The following is a 21259-nucleotide window of genomic DNA, read 5'->3' on the forward strand; positions in this document are numbered from 1 at the left end:
AAGTTTTACACATTTTCTTAGTATTGTGTTATAGTCTAATCGTTCCACTGTTGTCTTATTGTTAACTGTTATTTACCTTGTATGTTTTAACAGGTCTCTTGCAAATGCGACATTGAGTCTCAAGAGACCACCTGTATAAACAAAGAATAATACTAATAATAATGAACGTATTTCTCTTCTTTCCATTGTTTACTTTTATTGTATATGTTGGACGCAACTAATGGGATACACTGCATGTAAAAACTCAACCTTTTTTGCTCCTTTAACATATAAACACAGACACCAAATCTTCCGGTATTTAGCAAGATTTTGAAGGACTTCCAGAGAGATTTTTCAATGTCTAATAGTCTAGTCTACTCTCTTCGAAAAGGCAAAACTAAACAAGACATATAAAAAAAAAAACTGAAAACAAACTTTGCATCTTTAACGCATTATATATTAGGCAAGCTCTATCCATTATTCCAATATTCATACGTGACGTCAGCTGACAGCAAGAAGTCTAATTCTAAGATGAGAACATTAACGATTATGGCTTTATAACAGTTTTCAGAGATGTACTATTTCTGAATGCAAGGTCAAGACTATATTGAGAGACTGAATTCATATATTAACAATATTAATCTATTTGAATGACTACTTTGGAGGGTCATTCAGTCCGAATAATAATGATGACAATCTGTTGTAGTAGTTTGTGAAGCTGTAATAATTGCCAAATGTAGAAAGAAAATATTTTTGACTTTCAGTAAATGCCATGTAACCAATGGAATGCATTGTTTAGCTGCTTTGCTTGATTGTAAATAGGTACTGTATAATTTTTTGCTGTAAAATATATGAATATGTATTGCATTGAGTATTACATTTAGCTAATAAAATCAATAAAAGTATGTGTGTGTTTGTGTTCATTCCAAAGCAGACAGAAAAAGAATTCAAATCTGCTACATGGTCCAAGGCCCACTGCACACACGCTGCTTTATGGTCCATTGAAGACCATCTTTTCTATAAAATACATAGATATGAACACACAGAGCCGGCGGTGCAGATTTGAGTCATCGTCATCACTCTACACTAGATGGCAGCAGAGAACACGAGGACAGAACACTGAAATTGATTTCAGATTTGAGCAGCCTCAGTCCCATTCATTCATGACTTGGAGCAAAAGTGGAGAAGCGTCACTTTAAAAAGTTGCTTGTCGTTGTTTGGATTTTTATTTTGTTGTGGAGAGAAGGAAACGTGGGTGGGTTTTCCTCTTTGTCCCTAAGACTATCCAAGGATGCTTAAAGTGTACTAAAAATAAGACAGTGTACTTCCAGTGTACTTGTGGTATAATACTTCACAGTTATTGTCAAGATAAGATGATGACTTTTTGAGAGCTCTTTAATCCAATCATTAGGATAATTTGACATACAGTTCATCAACAAATCGATAAGAAATCTCCTTTGTGTAAAATAGGTTCCTATAGAGTTTTTCTTTAATCTACTAATATTGTCTTGATTTTAAGTTGAATTACAACGTTTGAACAATGTTCTAATTTTCTGAGTTTCACCTGTAACTGTTTAAGGCTACATAATACGGATATATATATTTTTTTAAATTTAACCTCTTAACTCCCGCCTGAACCGAGAGCATCTTCTCCAGTTGCCAGTTACCCAGTTTCCAGTTACCCAAATCCTGTAGGCCAGTGTAACGCCTAATTTGAAAGCTAAGATCTACAAAACTCATTTAAATGGATCTTTTTCCTCACATCCTCAATTTTTTCCCCATCTTTTTGGGGGGGGGTTTAAACTCATTTTGGAACTTTTTTGTCATTTTGTAAAATACATTTTTTGGTCATTTTTTTGGGGTCATTTTTTGTCACACTTTTGTCATTTTTTCGTCACTTTTTCGTCAAAGTTTTCTCACTTTTCTGTCACATCTTCATCGTTGTTTTCGTCTCAGTTTTGTTGCTATTTGTTTAAATCATCACAGATCCAATGATTTTGGTTGGATTTTGATCATTTTTTCTGTAGGAAGTGTATACAGTCTGTTGAAAATAATGGCATATTGACTGATGCGATAAGTGGGTGGAATAGTTGATTGCCAATGAAGTAAAGATAAAAATATTGGAAAAAAGTGAGTAAACGCCTAATATTTTTTTCATTAAATTGATGAAAAATCTTGTAAAATGTGTTTTAAGAGCTATTCAGTGGATGTTATCAGCACATGTGTTCCACGATATTTCCAGCAGAGCAGACCCTCCAATTATTGGTCCTTACTGTCAAAGTTAAAAGAAAAAACACAAATCCAAGGATGCTTAAAGTGTACTAAAAATAAGACAGTGTACTTCCAGTGTACTTGTGGTATAATACTTCACAGTTATTGTCAAGATAAGATGACTTTTCGACAGCTCTTTAATCCAATCATTAGGATAATATGACATACATACAGTTCATCAACCAATCGATAAGAAATATCCTTTGTGTAAAATAGGTTCCTACAGAACCAAGACAGAGTTTTTGTTGGATCTACAAATATAACACTTCCTGTTTAGCCTGAGCGCGCGCGACCTCCGCTGCTCTCCCCGTGTCTGTTTCTAGATGCATTTTCTGGGTGAAGAAGTCAAGTGGGTGAAGGCGAAGACAGAGCAGGGACTTGTTGTGCACGAGACCGTGTGTGTGTGGGGTAATCTCGCGCGCGCACGCCCGCACAGCGCCACAGACAGAGCCGTGTGTGGATTAGATTTGCGTTTCCATCAGGACCCGAGCAAAGATTTAATCATTCCTCGGTGTACGAGCGGCAAAGACGTTGTCGAGGTCGTGCGTCGCCAGATTTGATGTTAATCTTCAGGACGTATCCATGTTTGCGGATCAGCGGGTTGGCCGTGCCCTCAATCGAGCGCCTGCTGCACGGGACCACAGCTGAGCCGCGCCAAGGCAGCGTCGACCGGGGTCACACAAGGGAACAGAGGGGGGATGAGGGATTTCACAATAAAGCTCGTACTAGTATAATAATAATAATAATAATACCTTTAATTTGTAAAGCACTTTACATGGGAATCTCAAAGTGCTACAGCACAAGTGAAAACTGACAATAATAAAAGCACACAAAAGTTGAAGTTAAAATGTTAATAAGGGAACAGAAAAGTCTTGAGTCCTCTTCTGAAAGTCTCCAGAGACTGTGGGGCCCTCAGGTGTGGTGGTAGGGCGTTCCACAGTTTAGGAGCAGCCGCCTAGAACGCTCTGTCACCCATTGTCCGGAGTTTTGTTCTGGGGACGGAGAGAAGGTTGGTGTCTGTGGACCTGAGTGTTCTGGTTATGGGCGGAGGGGTGAGGAGTTCAGTGAGATCGTCCGGGGCGTGTCCATGGATGCATTGATAGGTGAGCAGGCAGATTTTGTAGTTGATGCGTTGACCGATCGGGAGCCAGTGGAGGTCACGGAGGGCTGGGGTGATGTGCTGGTGCTTTGGTGTCCTCGTCAGGATCCTGGCCGCGGCGTTCTGAATATATTGAAGTTTTTGAAGACTTTTTGCCGGGATCCCGACGAGGACGGCATTGCAGTAGTCCAGCCTGGAGGAGACAAAGGCATGGACTAGTGTGGCACAGCATAGAGAACATTTGCAAACTCCTGTCTTTAGAATCTCATCTCAGCGAAGAAAAAGTTGCCAGGGAAGAATATAAAGCTGTTGATATCTTCTAGTCTTTGCTGGGGCTTTAGGACACAAAAGCGTGAAACAACTCATTGAGATGGGAAGACATGGCCACAGATCTCCACAGAACAAAAGGCAAAAAGTCCATCCATCCAGCCATTTTCTTCCGCTTTTTCCGGGGCCGGGTCACGCAGGGGCAGCAGTCTCAGCAGAGATGCCCAGTCTGCCCGATCCACGCATACCTCCTCCAGCTGTTCTGGGGGGGACCCTGAGGCGACACCAGGGCATAGAGACATAGTCCCTCCAGCGTGTCCTGGGTCTTCCACGAGGCCTCTTCTCAATAGGACATGCCTGGAGAACCTCCCGCGGGAGGCGACCAGGAGGCATCCAAAACAGATGCCCTAGCCACCTCAGCTGGCTTTTCTTAAAATCCTATTATCAGCAAAAACGATGTCCATAAACAGGGCACTGCTTCTCTTGCGCTGTAACAGATCTATCATTTTATAAAACCGAGTTAGAGGCCCGGATGCATCAGCTGTTGCCGACCATTCACCAAAACATCCGTCGAAAATCGCGGAAGTAAACAATAACAGCGATCGCTCGTACTGTTTTGTAGATTTTCCGGTGAGAGGCTCCGCCATTAGTGAAAACTTACTAACAATTGATCTTGGTGCGTCCTAAAGACCACTGTGATCGAAAGTAAAGGCGTCATGCTGACCACTTATAGCCACCGGATCACTATGGGGTGAAATACGCAGAAATATAAACTTTTTTTTCCACATAAGAAGTTGCATAATGCAGCTTTAAGCTCCAGAACATGGCCTCTTTAATGCCTCAGCTTAATGTGCTTCCTCTCACAGCAGCCATCACAAAAAAAGCCTGACTGACAAAGACATCTCAATATTATTATAATCTACAGTTAAATAAAGGAATCAAAAGACTGAAGATTTGTCATTCCTATTACCACGAACATAGGTTAGTAGAACATAGGTTTGGATAGAATAATAAAAATAATTGAAATTGTAAGTAAACCCTTACTTTTGAACAGTACAGATGACAGCTTGAGGACCTTTGCCAATGAAACTGACCATAGATTAAGTAAAGACGACTCCATTAAGGCGAGACACTGCAGGTGAATTGGGGAAAAAATGCGTATTTACAGATATCAATTTGAAACTGTTGCTGTCGATCACTGGCATAAATGTAAGAAAAAAAATGCTTTGCAAGTTTTCTGTCATTTTATCTTTTCATATAAGAACAAGGTGTTTTATGCCTAAAAATGCCCCAAATTTCCCATCTTTTCGGCGACAAAATCTGAATAATGGACAGAGCTACATTCAAATTTATGGTTTCATTTTATTGATTAATGAGTTACCAAGACGTTTTCATAGGGGACTTTGGATATCTTGTTTAGTTTTAAAATAAGCTGTTTTTTAGTGGAAAATTTTGTAAAAAAATAATTTTCGCCTTATTTTTTGACATTCAAAACTCAATAAATTGGGCTTAAGGGATTAAATAATAAAAAATCCCTCTGAAAAAATCTTCCAAATATTGTTAAGTCCAAGGCTGGAAAATTTGAAGTCTTTAGGTCCGACTGACGTGGACATAGTGTCGCCACAATGACAGAAAAATGTGTTTTGAGAAAAGGGCCCTTGGAATTGCATTGTCCCATATAAGTCTATGGGGGAACATTGAATCAGCGCAATATTTGAACATGTTATTGTGAAGATTAGGCATATTTTCTGTTTCCGGGTGAAAGCTTGTATGTTCAGAGACCAATGTGGCCCAAAACCTGAAAACTGAAAAAAATAAGTTTTGCCTGTAGTGTCTCCCCTTAAGTTTGAAAATGTGCAGAGCCTTTTATTATTCAGTGAAATGGCACAATAAGCCTGGCAAAACTCTTATTTTGAAAGAACCCACCGGAAGTACTCTGGCACAAACCATTTCACTTGACATCAATCACAGGGCCATCTTAGTTACTGCCTCCAATTGAACTGTGCGCAGGGAAAGCCGTATTTACAGCGATGCCAGCGCGCTCATTGTAACTTTTACGCACAAATTACGCGCGCAGAATGGAGTTATGTTCACTTTTTTGACACGTTACCGGACATCGTTTTTTTGACTCCTCGTGTCTTCTTGACCATGTCTGAGTGGAGGATGCGGGTCTGGTGCCTTTCTCGTTTTGGATACGTGCGCGGCGAAGTCCCAGCATGAGTGGTTCGGAGCTGTGAAGCGCATGTGAATGTGGAATTGGACATCGGAGGGAGGACCATGGCGCCGCACAAGGGACTGTTATCTCCGCTGCTTCACTTATTGGTGACACACTTCTGCCTCGGCTCGGCGCAAGTCCTCAGAATCGGTGAGCGAGTGCGGCGATTTAAACCCTCCAAAAAAAACGCATGAAATATGTGGGGAAACTACGTTAGGATTCTCGTCCGCTCACACAAGACTGACCCGAGGTTTGCGCAAAAGTGATGTGCCAAAAAAAAGTTAGGATTATCTTTATCATTTTACACTTCATACGTTGTTACTATGACCATATGGCTGCTAATTTACTATATACACTTGTTCTCAGACGTTTCATTCTTACTGCCACCTCATGAAATACTTGTCTTAAATCTCAAACGCCCCTAGGACCACATCAAGACCAAATCCGGATTAAACCATGTCAAAAACTGGCCTAAAATGACCTGAAAGAAAAGACCGCGTTCTTCTACTCCAATAAAAAGCATTGCTAAGTTGTTTCTATCTAAAGTTAATAGCCTGTAACCTGTAAAGGACTGCGAGTACCATGCCCCGGTTTGAGAAACACTGGCCTAATTGGTTACTATACGAAAACTTTATTGTCCAACAAAGGTGGAAATTTGTCTTTGGTGTCACCTTTAAGACACTTAAAAACATATCAACATCTTGAATATCATCATGTGGCAACACTTTCTTGTATTACAAAGTCATTCTAGCTCAAAAAACACTAAAAAGGCAAAACAATGCGGACTTATGCCTCCTCAGGCCTCAAGAAGAACAGCTTCTCCTACAACTTTGAAGAGTATATGTGCTTAAGTCTGCTCAGAGTAATGTTATCTCACTGCTACTACATCCACCTTCCAGCAATTTAGGGATTTGGTCTTTTCTGAAATATTCAAGTGATGTAAATGATGATGTAAAATACTTTAAAGTCGCCTTAAAGTCGCCTACAGGTGTCATTTGGAACACAGTATTGGTCCTCTAATGCAGTGGTTCTCAACCCGGGACCCCCATTACAACAATTAATGTGGTTTGTGTCTGTATGTATTTTATTTATTCCCACTGTCGGGACACATCGTGGGAAATGAGGACAGTAGCTTCTAAAATTCTCAAAAAACAAAAGAAAAAAACAAATGGCTAAATCAGATTAAGAACAAATAATGGCACTCTGGTAAAATAGCTCACACATCACTGCATGATCTGGCAATCCCCCCAAATTTGTCTCATGACCCCCTTGAGGATCCCGCCCCACAGGTTGAGAACCACTGCTCTAATTGTAAATGGACTCAACTTTACTAGTGCTTTTCTACCTTCATCAGGCCCAAAGCGCTTTACAGTGAGGAACCAGTCACCCATTCCCTCTCTCATTCATACACCAGTGTACGCAGACACTGGAGGCACGGTGGGTGAAGTGTCTTGCCCAAGGACACAACGACTGTGCATTTTGCGGGAGCTGGGATTCGAACCCGCGACCCAGGCCTCGATCAAAAAAATATACATATTTTGTCTAAAAAATGTCTTTACTGGGTGTGAACCATGTGTAAACCAGAAAAAAAAAACACATGACCTACTAAAGCAACAAACAAATAATCTCTAATTGAAATGAATAAAGTCAATACGAACCAAGTGCCACAGTTTGATCTGGTCCACTGATTCTCAAAGTTTTCACATTAACCTCTTAACTCCCGCCTGAACCGAGAGGATCTTTTTCCTCACGACCATCATTTTTTTGTTGGGTCTTCAACTAATTTTTGTAACTTTTTTGTCATTTTTCGTCCATTTTTTATCACATTTTTGTCACATTTTTTGTGATTTTTTTGTCAAATTTTGATCGAATTTTTGTCATTTTCTTTGGTCACATTCTAGTCATTTTTGTGTCATTTTTTGTCACATTTTTTTCAATTATTCGTCAACTTTTTATCAATTTTTTTGTCACATTTTTGTACTTTTTTTGGTCAAATTTTTATCACATTTTTGTTATATTTTTGTAAATTTTTTTGTCACATTTTGTCGCATTTTTGTCATTTTATTGCCCATTTCTTGTAACATTTTTGTGACATTTTTGCCACTTTTTCATCAATTTTTCGTCACTTTTTTGTCACATTTCCATTATTGTTTTCGTCTCAGTTTTTAAAAATATTTTCACTGCTTTTTTCCAGAAGCTTTTGGACTGGGGTAAAGCCAAACTAGAGAAAATGTGCTTGGTTCAGGTGGGAGTTAAGGGGTTAAATTCCACCTGAAGAAAAAAAAAAGAAAAGTTTTCCTGTGAGTACCACCAGAGGCAAACCTGTACTATATTGGTAGTAGTAGGACATGATCCTGACTAAAGCAGCTCAAAACAACGACTAACCAAAGGAACCTCAAAAAAATCATGGAAAATCATCTTTAAATTGCACAGTGACTAGAAATGCAGAGGTGTCTTGCCTAAAAATGCCACAGAAATTGGGTGCAGTGACAGAAGGATGCACAATAAAACCTGCCAAATTGAAATATTCACCACATAAAGCAGTGCTGGGAGAGTCTTCTTGGTGGCGAGCCGATTTTCTTCCTTGTCAGGTGATTTGTGTTAGACTGTTTCTCAAAATCATCTTGGGGGGCCAAAGACTCCTTTTTCTGAAGGGTCGGATTTGGCCCCTGGCGTAAAAGACAGAGAGGACAAAGGAAGCTGTCAAATTGATCTTAAAATGACCTTTAAATACGTCACAAATGCTTCAGTGAAAGTGTGGTCATCCTTAAATCTAGAAACTGATCTCCACGTGTCCTCTCTCAGATGTGACAGGGGAAGCGACTGTTCTCTGTGAAAACCTTTCATGACACAAATGAGGGTCACACTGAAACAATGCCGTCTCATCTTAGTTAAATGGCTTGAAATGTGCTTGAGTTAAGACAATTGATGCTGATTTTGAGCTCAGACTGTCTTGAAATAAGATTGCCAATGGAACAAGCATTCATTTGCTTAAACTATACAGAGTTTAGTATTTTCCTCCCCTACATGTTCCAGCCATGTCCTAATGTGTAGAATGAGCTCAGACCTGTTCACCACAACTGCCTCTAAAATCCTGCACTGTCACTCAAACAGGTGTTACTTCAGGTCCAAAATGCCGTCATGCACGATATAGATTAATATAGAAGCTGCAGTTACACGTAAGACCTGAGGTGGCAGTAGTGAGTATAATCTCTTATACACTCCCGCCTGAACAGGGAGGATCTTTTTCCTCACGTCATCAGACTTTTTTTCCATCGTTTTTTTGTTGGGTGTTCAGCTCATTTTTGTAGCTTTTTTTGTCAAATTTTTATCACATTTTTGTATTTTTTTAAATCACATTTTTGTCATTTTTATAATTTTTTGTCACATTTTTGTCATTTTTTAAAATCACATTTTTGTCATTTTTTTAAATCACATTTTTGTCATTTTTTGTCACATTTTTGTCATTTTTCGTCCATTTTTTATCCATTTTTTGTCAATTTGTTGTCAATTTTTTGTCAATTTTTTGTCATTTTTTGTCAAATTTTGTCAAATTTTTGTCAATTTCTTGTGACATTTTTGCCACTTTTTCATCAATCTTTCGTCACTTTTTTGTCAATGTTTTCTCACTTTTTTGTCACATTTCCATCATTGTTTTCATCTCAGTTTTGTTGCTATTTTCACCGCTTTTTTCACCGCTTTTGGACTGGGGTAAAGCCAAACTGGAGAAAATGTGCTCGGTTCAGGTGGGAGGTAAGGGGTTAAACATGACCAATTTGCATCTAGGCCCGGCTCACGAGATGATTTAATCTGGCCCCTGCCCTGTAGAGCATTAATTTCAGAGTATGTGGAAAAAAAGTCTCTTGCCCATTCCTGTGTGGAGCAATGATTTGAGAATAGCCAGAATGCTCATTTTAGCCACTAGGGGGCATTAAATTTAAAAAAGGGAAAGAGTTCCACACGTCTCCAGCAGAGGGCACTGACATAATAAGAGCTCAGGATATGAACAAGACATTATATAGCCACGTGGTAAATAGACAGTCTGCCCCAGGGTGGCTGTGGCTTCAATAACCCCTGATCTAGTCCCTTTAAAGGGACACTGCATAACCTTTTGGACTATACTGTTGCCATTAGTACAAAACATGCTCCTATTGACCAGCTCAACACAGAAAATGCTATCACTGCAGTGGGTAATCATATAATGTATTTACATGTGAACCTAGCCTGTTTAAATCTCAAATTCTACTGACTTTAGTCACATCTCCATGGAGACGAGCTGGAGACGTCCCCACTCCCAGTAAAGTTACAGTCACGTAACTCAGGAGAGCTGAGCCGCTCACAGCAAAAGCTCATGTTTGTTTGTGCATTCATGAGGTACATTTCAATGATGAAAATATCTGTCATAAAAAAAAATGCTTGTATTTCAATTTGAATTTTTAGGTAAAATCCTACGCGTTGTGGCTTTAATATAAGACAAAAACACTTGAAATGAGACAGAAAATCGTTCTTGTTCCATTGGTGATAATATAGTCAACTCAAAATCAGCACAAACTCCAATAATGAAGCACTTTAAAGTCATTTTTGTCTAAGATAAGATGGTATTTTTTCCGGGATATGCTTAAGGTTAGGACTAAAATTATTGATATTTTCAGCCAAACCAACACATAAATCTATCAAAATCAAAGCTTTGCAGTTACAATACTCCTTTGTGGTGGTTTTGATGTGCATTACAACGTGGTAGCTGTGCAATTGGCTATACTCAGTCTGCAATCTTGACTAAACTTTTTTCATGGAGGGTTGTGCCCCCCATAGACTTGTAATTACCCCGCATCACGATGGATAATGAGACCAAAGCCTTCGCTGCAAAAGCCAAACTTTCTCCAAAACTTCTCCCCTTGCTTTGATTTCTGATGTAACAAAGGGCGGCGTGTGGAGTTTTGTCACAAATTAATGGTGTGCCTCTCACTGGGTTGCGTCACAAACTGTTGAAATACACAATGAGCCTCTGGTCTAGTCTTTGCCCCAGGCTGCGCCCGCAGAACTCGTCCCCAGGGCACGGGCCAGGCGTCTTCCGGTGCCACCGCACTCTTTTGGAGCTCGGTGAGGGCAGATTAACTTGAATTTCTCCATATATGCTTCAAGAGACAAAGTATGGATGCTTTTTCGTTTTGTCCGGATCATGTTTGGATAAATATTGTGAAGTATTAAGAGGGAACACATTTCTCTATTTCTTTTGAAGTGTTGAAATATCATAGTTACTTCCTCTTCAGAGTCAACTTCTCCAAGCACTACACTGTTTTCAAAGCACAAGTTACTCTCTGCCATTTTTATCAAGTAAAATAAAGTAGCTCACGAGGTAAAAAAGGTTCAGATTTGATCCTGGTTTAGTTCTGTCCAGTTTGGACTATCATTGTTGCTAAAATGGGCGGGTAACAGTGGCTCATGGTTCAAACTGTGGTGCCTTTTTCAGTTGGTACTCAGCAAGTTTAGTTTATTTAGAGCTAGTTCATTTATGCTTTAGTATGATTTAGCGTAAATGAACTATGCTCAATTATACGAGCATAATTCATTATGATTTAGCATCAAGTAACAGAGGAAAAGTGCATTTATAGCTGTTTAGCTTCCAAGTGTTTAAGGAACTCTGATCACTCATGTAACTTGTAGAGTACATTAAACAGTAATAATAATGCCACATTTATATAAAAGTGAAAAATAAATAAAGCAAAGGAGCCATAAAACAGCATCTTTAAGTGTTTAACAATTGCTGTAAACAGAAATCAAAGTGCAATTTCTTATTTAGCATTTCTTTAGCATCGAGGACGTCTCTGTGTTTGAGGCTAACGCTAAAATTAGCATCGAGGACGTCTCTGTGTTTGAGGCTAGTGCTGACATTAGCATCGAGGACGTCTCTGTGTTTGAGGCTAACGCTAACATTAGCATCGAGGATATCTCTGTGTTTGAGGCTAACGCTAGCTTTAGCATCGAGGACGTCTCTGTGTTTGAGGCTAGCGCTAACATTAGCATCGAGGACGTCTCTGTGTTTGAGGCTAACGCTAACACTAGCATCGAGGACGTCTCTGTGTTTGAGGCTAACGCTAGCATTAGCATCGAGGACGTCTCTGTGTTTGAGGCTAACGCTAGCATTAGCATCGAGGACGTCTCTGTGTTTGAGGCTAACGCTAGCATTAGCATCGAGGACGTCTCTGTGTTTGAGGCTAACGCTAACATTAGTGTGGGCGCCAAGTTCAGTGTAATTAATACATGCTGCATTTTGTATTTAATAATAATATTTATTTTATTTTACAAGGGTTTTAATGGGTTAATTTGTTGCGGGAAAAATAGAGTAAAATTGTAGTATTGTATTTGTGTTTATTTTGGTAGGTAAATTTGTGAATAGATGTATTTTATAAGCTAATTTGTAATTTAAAATGTCCGCATTGGAGCTTTAAGCCCAGAGCTGCGCGTCGCGCTAGAGCAGTATCAGAGGCAGTGGAGAGCCGGCGCGTGAAGCAGCAACATTAGGAAAAGAGCCCAACAGTTTCTTACCGTAGTTTATAAGAGGTTACTTAAGGATTCTATGCTCCTGTAAAGTTCAACAAGTTCTGGAAATAAATTTTTGTTCAACTTTTTACGTCGGAGTGGCCGTGGATTTTTTCCTCAACATAAACACGAGTAATCAGGGAACTGTGGACTCGCGCCGACACAATTAGCATCGAAGACGTCTGTGTTTGTCCAACATGTTTTACATTGAGATGGTGTTTTAGACTTAGTAACTACGGCGGAAGGAAAACTCTTTTTGAACAACCTGCACACAGCAGTGCAGCTGTCGATCGTCGTTAAAGTCCCACCCCTTATATATATAAAATTATCGTCCGATATCACCGGATAAAAAGGCCGATATCTCTGGAACGGAAAGTGAAAGCAACTTCTTTAAAAGCTTTAAAATGAGTCCCACCATAAGTTCCTGGGCCTCAGGGGGCAGAGAAACATTGCAGTAAAAATCAGTCACAAGTCATAAGTTTTCACAACTATTTAAGTACAGTATGTTGTCAACTTTTGCTTATAAATTTAGAGTCATAAGAGATAGACATTTGCTGTTTTTTGTTTTGTAATCTGTTGATTTTTGACTAGCTCCCTCTGAAGTACCTACTAAACATGGAATCCTGGAATCAGCCCTATGCCCCTTATACAGCGCCCCCTGCTGTCACAGTTTAACACTGACACGTTTGGAAGCTTCATACAAGGTCAAGGTCAAGGTCAAATTTATTTATAGAGCACATTTACAAACAGCAGCCACTGCCCCAAAGTGCTGTACAGATACATAAAATAAAACAATCAACATTTAATACAAATAGAATAATAAAATCAACATGAGAAAAATGCTCAGCTCAGCTCGTGCCGAAGGCCAGTGCAAAAAAGTGAGTCTCCAGCGAGCGCTTGAAGCTCTCCAATGATGTTACAGTTCTAATGTGTATACACAGACTTTTTTTTTTCTATTTGGCCTAAAATATCGTTGGTGCATATCGGCATCGGCCAAATCAAAATCCCCAGTAATTGGCCTAAGAAAAACCCATGTCGGTCGACTTCAAATAAATATATTTCTATATCTATATTGAAACCTTTATTACAATAATAAAGGTATAGGCTATTGGAGAGATATAAAAAAAAAACGTGAAAATGAAATTACTTATAATATTGGCCTATATTTTCGGCTATGCCAACCCCCTTTATATCGTTATCGATATTGGACCCAAATCCATATTGGTTGATTGTTTACTGTAGATGATTTGCACCAAATTTAGGCTTCATTTAGTCCCATTTAAGTCTATTTTAGGCTGGGGTACCTGATCTAAGCCTGGTGATACTCGGATTGATCTCCGCAAATCCCTATCTCGGGCTGCACGGTTCATCGATATCGAATTGCAATCAAGGTTTTGACAACTGCAATAACCTAATCTCAAGAGAGTTTTTTTTTTTACTTCAATCAGAAGACAATCAGAATCGTGGAGCTTTGCGTTCTCAGGTTCAGACGTGATTCCAACCCAGTCTTATTATAGTCACATGGCTGTCCCCCAGCAGTTCTCTGAATGTCGGGGAAGCCGAACCCCTCCAGAAGAGATGCTTAAACTTGACATGCCTTTTGTCCCACTGTCTTTTGGACTGATGTGTTTCTGGCTCCAGGGTTCATGCTGACACTGACCACTGCCGCGCCTCCCTCTCTCCCCTTTCTATTGTTAATCTGTGTAAATGATCTGTGTGCGACCTCCTAATCTCTGCGTTATTCTGACTCCATAATCTGGGCCATATGGTGAGCTTCATTAACATTGTCTGGGCTCTCACTGCGCTCAGAAAATGATGCAAAAATCTCCCTCCGCAACCAACAGCAAGGCCATAAGCTTCTTTATGCACACGCTAAGTCGCACACGCCCAGATATGCTCGCTGTAAAGGACCTTACGGGTCCAGTATTACGGTTTATAAAATACATCTGGGAAACTTAGCATTCACGTTTTGGAAGTTTGGTTGTAGGGCACGATTCCACGGGGCGGTGGGATTATATAAAGCATTAAAGTGGGTTTCAACTGGCTTTAAATCTGAATTTATAGTGGGAGAAATGTTATAGTACATTAAGCTGCACTAAGAATTCAAGGTTTCCCTTTGAGTCCAGTTTTATTCGCAATATCAAAATGATCAGTACTTTACCTCATTGTTTTCTGTTTGATGGAATGTTTGCAAATGTTCCATGAAATATGCAGAGATTTGGGATATTTCTGGCGTTAGATTTTTTTAATTTTGGCTTTAAAGGAACAGGCCACCATTTTTCCATACTGAGATATGTTCTTACCTGAGCTTAGACGAGTTGTACCTGTCTGGTCTTTGTGCCCGTGGAAGAAGAGCTTGGTCGCTTCTAACTTCAACCCGTTTGGAGCTATGGGAATATACTGGGAGAGGCCAAATGCTAACAACATCTTTGGTCTTTTTGCGTGAATGAGGGCACGCACAAAGGCCAGACAGGTACGTATCAACTCATCTAAGCTCAGGTAAGAACATATCTCTGTATGGAAAAACGGTAAACTATTCCTTTTAATGTCTTTTTCTTTTCCATATTAATCACATGATAAATTGTAAATATATCAAAACTGAGAAGCCTAAATCAATGTTTAAGCCTCAATTGTTGATGATCTGTTGACATTTATTGATAAAATGAATATAACATATTTCCTGTGTGAATGATCAATGTTGTGAGTGACTCTATCGTGATGTCTGGTCTTCTGGGTGAATGTTTTGGTCGAGTCCAGAGGGAACAGAGGAGGCTCAGTGCGGCACATCAAACGCCGATAGTGACCGGGCATTTGAGCCTGGAGCTGGCAGGGGCCCAGGCGGAGTGGTCTACAGAGGAGGAGGGGGGCCCGGGCGGAGTGCTCCACAGAGGAGGTGGGGGGCTCAAGCGGAGTGGCCCACAGAAGAGGAGGGAGGCTCAGGCGGAGTGGTCCACAGAGGAGGAGGGGGGCTCAGGCGGAGTGGTCCACAGAGGAGGAGGGGGCTCAGGCGGAGTGATCCACAGAGGAGGAGGGAGGCTCAGGCAGAGTGGTCCACAGAGGAGGAGGGAGGCTCAGGCAGAGTGGTCCACAGAGGAGGAGGGAGGCTCAGGCAGAGTGGTCCACAGAGGAGGAGGGGAGCACAGGCGGAGTGGCCCACAAAAGAGGAGGGGGGCCCAGGTGGAGTATTTTCCTTCAGGACAGTAATAAAGTTGAACCTTGAACCTTGAGTGGTCCACAGAGGACGAAAGGGGGGCACTGTTCAACACTACACGTCATTGTCCCTCTGTTTTAAACACTCACATCCTCTGAGGTTTGGTCGTCCGGGGTCTTCAGTCGTTTGTGTTGCTAACAGAACCGACTCCAGAACAATTTGACTGAGGAGGCTGCATCAAAGGGGGTGAAAGTACTGAAAATACTCAAATACATTGTGAGGCAACTAAAGCTGAGGGTGCAAGCGCATTAAAATGAGGTTGCAATGCACATTTTTGCTCCCCTGTAGATCTGGGCCTGGTTGTTAAATGTAGTGTATGTTGAACGGGACTGTTGAGCTCTATTGGGTTGTAAATGCTGATTTATTTATAGTCTTTGTGAATGCCCGATCTCGGAAGCTAAGTCTAGTTGGTTTATGCTGTTTAAAGCAGGGAAGCTCCTGGTTAGGAGACCACGGGGGAATTCCAGGAAGCCAGTGTGAGTGAGCGCTTGGTGATGGTCGAGCGTCTGCAGCCACTCCTCTGTCAGTCTGTCCCAGTCGGATGTCTGCAGCCTTAGCGCTCCTGCTTCACAGCTTGAAGGCCCGGGGTTCGATTCCCACCTGGACGGGGACCTTCTGTGTAGAGTTTGCATGTTCTCCCCGTGTCTACGTTTTTACCACTTAAAACATGTACAATAGGCCAGGATCAATGAGAGTGTGTTTTAGAGTGTGAGTGTGGGACGACGGATGGAAATGAGCCCAAGGCTACAATCCGGTGTGACTTGTTTACATGCATGAGACCCATGTGTGTTCATAAACATGCACTGTCCCGACCAAAGAAACCAATAAAAAAAATAAAAAATAAACAGAGAATGCTAAATATGGAAGCACTATGGGGCAGTACTCTGTTTTTAAAATGTGCTGTATCAATAAACCTTGACCTTGCTAACATGATGCTTCAGGTTAGCATCATGCTACATGCTAACGCTAGCTATGATGACTGCGTTTTTTTTGCTTCTTCTGAACAAACTGCTGTAAGAAAAACATCCATATGGACCCGATTTATCTCCCCCTGGTGTCTCTGGACAGAAAACCATGTTTGCAACTTGACTGCCACCGGTCCGGAGAAAGCAATACACACTAGTGGAATCACGAAGAAGAAGCTAACATGCTAACGGGCAAAGCTAACTGCCGGCTAACGTCACTTTAAACAGTATTTACAGCCAGGTTCGAGTGAAAAAAAAAATTTCCATTGTATAATTGGATGCACAGTAACCCTCTCTCCCTTCGCCTTTCCTGTCAGCGTAGTATTTACTCTCCAAGACAATTAATAAGTAAAAAAATCGTAACTTGCTACTACACCTGTTGTGCTTATGGCCTCTAAGGGGAAGAGTTACTTAGTACTGCTTTAAGACTGTCTGTATCTATATAAAAGTGCATCGCTCATACGTACACTGCCTTTACACATAACGTATGTGTATGTAGCATATCTTTGCATATATATGTATGGAAATTCAGGAAAAGTAGCACCAGCAGAGGGCGCTAGGACTGGCGCGAAACAGCTGCGAGCAAATAACAGGTGACGTCTGGTAGTGAAGGACTTTGAGCGCTGACATGATCAAGTGAAAGTGCAGCATTTCGAGCTCCTGCAGTAACTCAAACACGACTGAAACAAAACACTCGTACGTTACAATTTCATGATGAAACGCTGAAAAAGTCGCCCTAACATGAACACATCCCTTTAAGAGAAGTCTATAAAAAGCCGCTCGCTCAGGGCAGTATCAGCGTTTGCCTGCAGCCGCTCCACTCCTCTTCTTCTTTTGTTTTTTGACCTCCCAGCATGCATTAGCACTCCGCATTGTCTGGCTAATTAACACGCTGATATAATGATCTGTCTTTTAATGTTTTTTTAATGATATGAAAGTACTCTTAACGATAGCATGGCAGTGCACACCGGTTCAATCACGGGCAGTCGTGAGTGTCTATGATCGTTTTTTTACGGGTCCGTAATCTGTGTAATGAATGGACACGTTGATCATAGATGTTGTCGTAGAATCTCGCAGACTCACGGCTCGGCACAATGAGGCGGCAGGGACTGGCAGGAAGGCGGTGACCCAGATCTGTGGACGAACAACACATGCTGCGCTGAGAGGGGCGGCCACTTGTTACTAGAGAAGACTTGATCGCCTTAAACAAAACGCAGAAACCGTGATGACATGAGGAACTGGAAACTGTCCTTAGAGACTCACATGTTGCAGATTTTGGGTATTTTTTTTAGATTTAAAAGGAGGCGGTAGTGGTACAAGTTGCGTGTACAGGCTACCCTAGGGTGTAGCTCACTGTATTTTCCGGAGTATAAGACGCACCAGCGAAAAATTGCCTAATGAAGAAAAAAACAACAGGACGTTTTTCAAGCTCTCATTTGCGATCTTCTTCTTCTTTTTCTTTTTTCTTTTTTCTTTTTTCTTTTTTTTTTTTCTTTTTCTTTTTCTTCTTTCTTTCTTTCTGTCTCTCTTTTTCTCTTTCTCTCTTTCTCTCTTTCTTTCTCTCTCTGCAGTGCCCCCTAGTGGCATGTGGAATTATATATTTGAATTTAAAAAAACATATTAGTCGCTCCGGGGTATAAGACACACCCCCAGCCAAACTATGAAAAAAGTGAGACTTATAGTCTGGAAAATACGGTAGTTATACACATCTAGGGCTGTCACGATAATTACTATATCAACTTATTGTTCAATAAATAACAGATAAACGATATATTTTTGGACCCGATATTAAGCATCTGTACATTTATTAGCATTTCCTTGCTATTTGTTCTTTGTAAAACTTATATTTTTAAGTGAAACAAATTGAGTTACATTATACTTCATGTTTATTGTAGCTCGTGTGGTATTGTAGGATATGATGATGCACTTTTGGAACAGAGGTTAACCGTCATTTTACTGAGAGTTGACCGTATCGAGTATATATAAGAATATCGTTAATCGTGATACTTTCCTGCCTCAATATATCAAACTTAAATTTGTTTTTGTGACAGGCCTGTACACATCCTGTCATTTTGTTTCTGGGCTAAACACCAAACCAACATTTCCAACAACAAATGTTACTCGCTACAGTTCAATCACAAGGAGTCTGCTACTACAGTTTCTTGTGTTGTTCTTGATTGACCTCATACCTCTTGCCTGAATCGAGTACATTTGGCAACACTTTATTTTACACGTTGTACCTAACTTAATTTACTACAATGTAATGAGCTCTCCCCTCCTGGAACCACCATCTTAACATGGTGGAGGGGTTTGAGCACCCGAATGATGCTGGAGCTCAGTTGTCGGGGGCTTTGTGCCCCTATTACCTCCATAATGTAATAGGACCCATGGGGTTAGGGCTTAAGGTTAGGGTTAGGGTTATGTATTATTACATTATGTACCTACAAATAACAAATACATATTATTCCATTGTGTATCTACCCCATAGGTACAAGTCATTACACGTTTCTACAGATCACATTACATTGTACTAAATTCAGTTAGGTACAATGTATTAAGGTAGTGTAGTGTAAAACAAAGTGCTTGTGTGCATTTTAATTGTTCGGCTTTACCCAAATCTAAAAGTTTCTCGACTGGAAAGCAACAATGTAATACTATTTGAAGACCTACAAAAGTGTTTTGTTCTTTTCTCTTTCGTTCGTGCTTCGTTCATTGCTTTTTTGTGTGTTTTCGCCTGTTTTTGTCACTTTATTGCTGCGTTTTCATCCTTGTTTTTGTCGCCATTTTGATGCCTTTTTTCAAGCTTTCAAGTTTTGGGTAAAGCCGACTGTAGAAAATGTGCTCAGTTCAGGTTGGGGTGAAGGCGTTAAATAAATTGTGTAAATGGTTAATAATAAGCTGATTTTTGTGTCATTATCACTACACTTTGTTGAAGCTGTTGCTGTCATAAAGCGATGCTCCTCTGTGTTTGCAAAGACTACACAGCTTTACTGGACACATTTGGATAATTCCAGCTCTTAAATTGGCTTAAAATCAAACCATAACAGCTGGTAGATATTGTTTTGAGCTGTTTCAAAGGGTAAATGAAATAAAGCCTGTAGCAACATAATATGTTTCCTCTGTCTGGTCCAATGGCTGCTGGTTGCTCTGCTTTGTGACTGCGACGCTAGGGGCCGACATTGCTGTAGTACTTTCATATAGGGGCGGCTAGTTTTCCATTAGAAAGCATTGCACTTTAGAAACGTTCTAAGCAAATGTAAAGCCTGGTGCTTCATTTTTAAAGACTTTCTACAGCTAGATATTCCTCCTGTGATAACACTGGCCTAGTTACAATTAAAGGGACCCGGCGGGTTTTCAAGGAACATTTTAGAAATCTTGTATACTAATGAGGGCTCGACTTTGATTGACAGGCCGTTAGCATTAGAGCTAAAGGCGTGGCTATGACCCCGCCCTTTTTAAGGAACATGCTTCGTCAGAGCTGTGGAGGAGGAGTCTGTAAATCCGCCATGATTTCCCCCTCGAACGTGGTTATTATGGTAAACGTGGAGGAGTGAGCAGAAGTTATTAAATCCACAGTCTATGGTTTGGTCCAACTATGGATAGAAATACTTTACTTGCATAATAATGAAATGTATTTTGTTGTCTTCGTAGTGGCAACTGTCCCATGTAGTTGAGGAAACCTTTCAAAAGCGCACGGACCTATAGAAACTAGTGGGAGCCTGTTGTGCATGTTTTTAGATAATTGAGAAGCACCAACACTTGGAAGAAACCTACAGTACTATGGGCAGAATATGCAAATCCTCTCTCCTGGGACCATCTTCCTGTGAGAAGAAGAGCTTTTTTCATATATTTCTTATACATGTGAGCCTTTCGCCCTGCTCATATCCACAGTAACACTGATTGCAGGGGCATAGACCACATTGTAGAGGCCCTGTTAGTGTTGTTTTGGATTGTTGACTCTTAATTGGCCGTGCTGCTACAGATGACCCCCTGCTGGGATCACCAGGCACTTCATTACAGCTAAAGGCTCATAATTATGCTGTATAAGTGTTTCCCGGGCCGGGGCGCAGAGACCCCCGTGTTCAGGCTGCACGTGGCAGAGCGGGCGTGGAAATGTTTTATTAATTAGTATGAGAATTGTTTATGTTTATTGAACTTATTGACTTCTTTTTAAGTCACCTTTAACCAAGAAATGTTTCTTTCAGAGCAATGCAACAAAAGGACATTGTTTTATATCAACACCTTTAAAAATAAAGGTCACACGCTTTAATATTTGGCCTTTCGATTTGATCGCTGTGACATTGTTTCAAAACCTTTTCAGTGTCCAAAGATCTGACATGAATATTTCATCTAGATCTTGTATTGATGATGGGAGAGTGTGAGCACTGCGCAAAGCCTTCTCCAGCACATCCCAAAGGTTCTCAATGGGGTTAAGATCTGGGCTCTGTGGCGGCCGATCCGTCTCATTCTCCCTGATCCACTCTTTCACAATGAGAGCCCCATGAATCCTGGCGTTGTCATCTTAGAATATCCCCGTGCCATCAGGGAAGAAGAAATCCATTGATGGGAATAACCTGGTCATTCAGGATCTCATTCTTTGGGCTCATAGTGTTGCTGAACCTCGACCTGACCAACAGCAGCTTTATTCAATGTATTGTTTTGTTTTTGTTTTTCTTATCAAAAAGATTTATGGGTAAATATAGCACTTCTCA

The 21259-nt window shown here is 40.6% G+C and overlaps 1 protein-coding gene across 1 annotated transcript in view; it reads left to right on the forward strand.

The window, feature by feature from the left end:
- Positions 1 to 5673: 5673 nt before the first annotated feature.
- The window catches only part of LOC306976038 (glutamate receptor ionotropic, kainate 1), a 50930-nt gene continuing 35344 nt past the window's right edge, over positions 5674 to 21259 (forward strand). The window contains exon 1 of the mRNA XM_079573884.1: positions 5674 to 5981. Coding sequence (XP_079430010.1) covers positions 5894 to 5981 — 88 coding nt within the window. The 5' untranslated portion in view covers positions 5674 to 5893. The remainder of the gene's footprint in view (positions 5982 to 21259) is intronic.

The sequence above is a fragment of the Gobius niger genome (assembly GCF_951799975.1).
Source record: "Gobius niger genome assembly, chromosome: 1".
NCBI classification, from domain to species: domain Eukaryota; kingdom Metazoa; phylum Chordata; class Actinopteri; order Gobiiformes; family Gobiidae; genus Gobius; species Gobius niger.